This window comes from Aphidius gifuensis, linkage group LG4 (genome assembly GCF_014905175.1).
Source record: "Aphidius gifuensis isolate YNYX2018 linkage group LG4, ASM1490517v1, whole genome shotgun sequence".
NCBI classification, from domain to species: Eukaryota; Metazoa; Arthropoda; class Insecta; order Hymenoptera; family Braconidae; genus Aphidius; species Aphidius gifuensis.
The window spans coordinates 15,884,853-15,888,735 of record NC_057791.1 but is presented as its reverse complement, the minus strand read 5'-3'; the positions used below and the strand labels follow the sequence as shown (position 1 = coordinate 15,888,735).

General features: G+C 26.2%; 1 protein-coding gene across 1 annotated transcript; it reads right to left on the bottom strand.

Annotated features, from left to right (window-relative positions):
- Positions 1–867: 867 nt before the first annotated feature.
- Positions 868–3,407, bottom strand: LOC122855220 (cytochrome P450 4C1-like). Its single transcript, XM_044156427.1, has 9 exons — positions 3,025–3,407; positions 2,828–2,937; positions 2,680–2,770; positions 2,380–2,571; positions 2,163–2,256; positions 1,754–2,057; positions 1,437–1,674; positions 1,173–1,352; positions 868–1,081 (listed from the first exon to the last, which is right to left on the bottom strand). Exons 1-9 carry the CDS (start codon positions 3,191–3,193, stop codon positions 912–914), a joined length of 1,548 nt encoding a protein of 515 aa, XP_044012362.1. The 5' UTR covers positions 3,194–3,407; the 3' UTR covers positions 868–911.
- Positions 3,408–3,883: the final 476 nt, after the last annotated feature.

The following is a 3,883-nucleotide window of genomic DNA, read 5'->3' as shown; positions in this document are numbered from 1 at the left end:
ATAGTTACTTACCAGGTTGTGACAAAAGAGATAAAAGATTACCAAGCAATCGCAAAGGATTCGGTCCTGGAATTTTATTAATTTGACATCCTTTTTTATTGTGATGATTATAATAATCCAAAATCAACAAAAAAATTACAGGACTACATAATAAAATTGTTATTAATGTGATCGACTCCATATTTTCTCTTTACCAAAAATATATGTATAATATCGTTGGTATAAAAACTATAAATGTATATTTTTTTTTTTTTTATTTTATTCAATGTATTCTAGACAACGTTTGAAGTGATACTGGCTAATGAAAATGATTTTTAAGTATTTACAGCTATGATATTCGAATAACAATCTGTTTTTCTTACTTGAAAAAACATTCGAAATGTCTATTCAAGGTCAACGAGTGAACGGTAATCATAAAAAACATGTTTTTCAATATTTTAATAATATGTTAGTCAATAAAATAAACGACGAAAATGAAAAAATAATATAATTAAGATAATTTGTCATGCGACACAATACCAATATTTTTTTTAAATAAAATAAAAACTTTAGATTCTTGTCTATGCTCTATTATTTATTTATTTTCTAAGTATAACTCAGTCAGCTTTTGAGATCATGCTGACAAATAAAAGATATCAGGAAACCCGGTAGGGTCTCGCCTTAATTTTAGAAAAAAAAATATATATAGAACGAACGCGAACTCTCTTACCGGGTATATTTTTATTTATTTTAAAATGTAAAGAGTATTTAACTCGAGTGGTAATTAATTCTTTGACTTAATGAATAATTTAAAGACGTTAAATAATTAACTCAGAAACAATCTTTATTGGATTAACTTATGTGAGTATTAGATTTTTCATTATTTTCTGAATATTAATATTGTTCAATTAATTTGCCACTGTGTAAGAAAATTATTTTAAAATTGGTATAAACTTGGTATAAACCGGCTTGGTCCACTTCAAAATGATTTCTTGAGTCAATTGATTATCATCAGTGCCTTTAACGTCTGTTGGTTCGAAATAAAAATTGTGTAATAATCCAGCAACAACTGTTTTCAATTCAATCATAGCAAACTTTTGACCTAAATTACAAGTAATTTTACAATTATTAATTATTTATAGAGAAGATAAGAATTAAATATATTATTAAATTTATCCTTTAAAAGTCATTACCAATGCAATTTCTTGGTCCTGCACTAAATGGTACATAGGCATGTGAATGTCTTCCAATACTATTCTCTGGCAAGAATCTATCTGGATCAAATACTTCAGGATCAGGCCAAAAATTAGGATCATGGTGAGCGTTGTAAATATGAATATTCAAAGTTAATCCAGCTGGTATCAAATATTTTTCTAACGAAATAAAATGAGATAGACATAAATTAATCAAGATTACAATAATACATATGTAGCTCGAAGGTTTCAATTATAACATACTCAGTTGAACATCTTCAGTGATTTTTCGATTTATGACGGGAACACTTGGATAAAATCTCAATGTCTCCTTGATACATCTTTCTAAATAACAAAATTGCTGAACTGCAGCCATTGTTATTTCTCCACCTGTCTTCGTCAAGACTTGATTGACTTCTTCTCTAGCTGTTGCCTGAATATCTTTATGCTCAGCAAGTAGTTTAATAGTACAAAGCAATGCAGTGCTCACAGTATCATGACCCTATAATTGAAAATATATTTATTTATTTAATTCAATTATTATTTATTTTTCTAGCTATGACATAATTATGTCAACTCACTGCAAAAACAAATGTATCAACTTCTTCTTGTATTCCATCATCATCAATTGCCTGATTATTTTTAGATGCTGCTATTAAACTATCCAAAAGAGCGAGCTTTTTTCTCTTACTTTTTACAGCTTCTTCATCTTCTTGGGTATTTTCTATTGACAAATACTTTCCCTCAGTTTCATTGTGATATTTTTTTCTTTGTTCTATAATACTTTTAGTAAATCCATGAAGTATTTCTACAACTTCTGATAACTCATGGCCTTTAGATGTCATTGAGAATATCCAATCATTATACAGCCAAATTCTCGATAGTCTATTTTACAATTCAAACGTTTACAATTGTTACATGTATAGTAATCATTCAGTAAGATCATTTTTTTATGTATAAAAAAATGAATAAAAAAGTTTAACTTAATACCTGTAAGCAAAAGCTTTTCCAAAATCATGAACTGCTTTGTAATATTTTTTCAAGCTGATATTATTATCTTTTACCAATGTTCCCATGGCTGTTTCTAAAAAAAGTATATAAATTAACACTTAATAGTTTTTAAATGACAAGAAAATGTAGTAATTTTATCCAATCAAAATAAATACTTGTATAATGATGTAGTTGCATTTTGTATATTAATATTTACCACATATAATTTCAACTGCTACTGAACTTGTAATAGGACGAAGCTCCTTGATAATTTCACCTGTATCAGCTTCAGCTCGAAGAACTTGAACAAGATTATTAGTTTTCACTGCAATTGTATGAAAATATTCTTGAAGTACATTATAATGAAATGCAGTATTTGCAATTTTTCTACGTTGTTGCCATTTTTTCCCTGATGAAAAATATTAAATATCATCCGTAAAATATTATATAACTATTCATATTGACACAGTTATCTTTGTAACGAGTTGTTGAAATTGTGATAATGATATTGACATACCTGTGCTGGTAACAAGTCCTGTATTAAGCCATGGGTGCAATAAATGGTATTCTGGACTCTTATCAATATTTGATGTACTACTCAACACTACCTGTTGTTATTATTATCATTATTATCTTTGAACTTTAAAGTGTTATCAAATTCATACCTTGATATCATCAGGATCACTGACATAAACAATAGCCTGATTGAAAACCCAGAATTTGCAAACTGGACCGTATTTCTTAGTTATATTTTTACCAAATCCCCAAAATCCATCTTTTTCAATGAAAAAAATATTCTTTAATCGAACGCAGCAATTGGGTTTGTTTAGATAAATTTAATTTATTTATAATAACTACTTACCAGGTTGTGACAAAACAGATAAAAGATTACCAAGTATTGGCAAAGGCTTTGGTCCTGGAATTTTATTAATTTGACATCCTTTTTTATTGTGATGATTATAATAATCCAAAATCAACAAAAAAATTACAGGACCACATAATAAAATTGTTATTAATGTGATCAACTCCATATTTTCTCTCCACCGAAAATATATATGTATAATGTCGTCGGTGTAAAAAATAAATGTGTTTGCTTTTTTTTTTTATTTTATTCAATGTATTCTAGACCACTTTTGAAGTAATACTGGCTAATGAAAATGATTTTTAGGTATTTACAGCTATGATATTCGAATAATAATCTGTTCTTGCCTGAAAATACATTCGAAATGTCTATCCAAGGTCAACAAGTGAACGGTTATTATAAAAAAACATGTTTTTTTATATTTTAATAATATGTTGTATATTAAAATAAACGAAAATAAAAAAATTAAATAATTAAGATAACACTAAAAAAATATATTCTTTTCAATAAAATTAAAACATTATATTCTTGTCTATGCTCTATTATTTATTTATTTTTCTAAATAAAATTCAGTCAGTTTTTAAAATCATTCTGACCAATAAAAATTATTATCATTTATTTTAGAATGTCGAGTGGTAATTAATACTTTGGGTTAATGAATAATTAAAAAACATTAAATAATAAATCTAGAAAAAATTTTTTATTGAATTAAGTGTGACCAGGTTAATTAGTTTATTTTTCTGAGAATATTTATTATTTTAGTATCAGGTTTATTATTACATCTGTTTCTTTTTTTTAAATTTTTTAATATATACGATTATTTAAATTGAAATGTTTTTTTTATCATAAAAATTTAGAT

Coding starts and splice junctions, on each gene's coding strand:
- LOC122855220 (XM_044156427.1), bottom strand. CDS start 3,193: ATGGAGTTGATCACATTAATAACAATTTTATTATGTGGTCCTGTAATT. Junction 1,675..1,753: donor TTGATACATTTGTTTTTGCA/GTGAGTTGACAT, acceptor TTTCAATTATAG/GGTCATGATACTGTGAGCAC. Junction 1,082..1,172: donor AGGACCAAGAAATTGCATTG/GTAATGACTTTT, acceptor CTTGTAATTTAG/GTCAAAAGTTTGCTATGATT.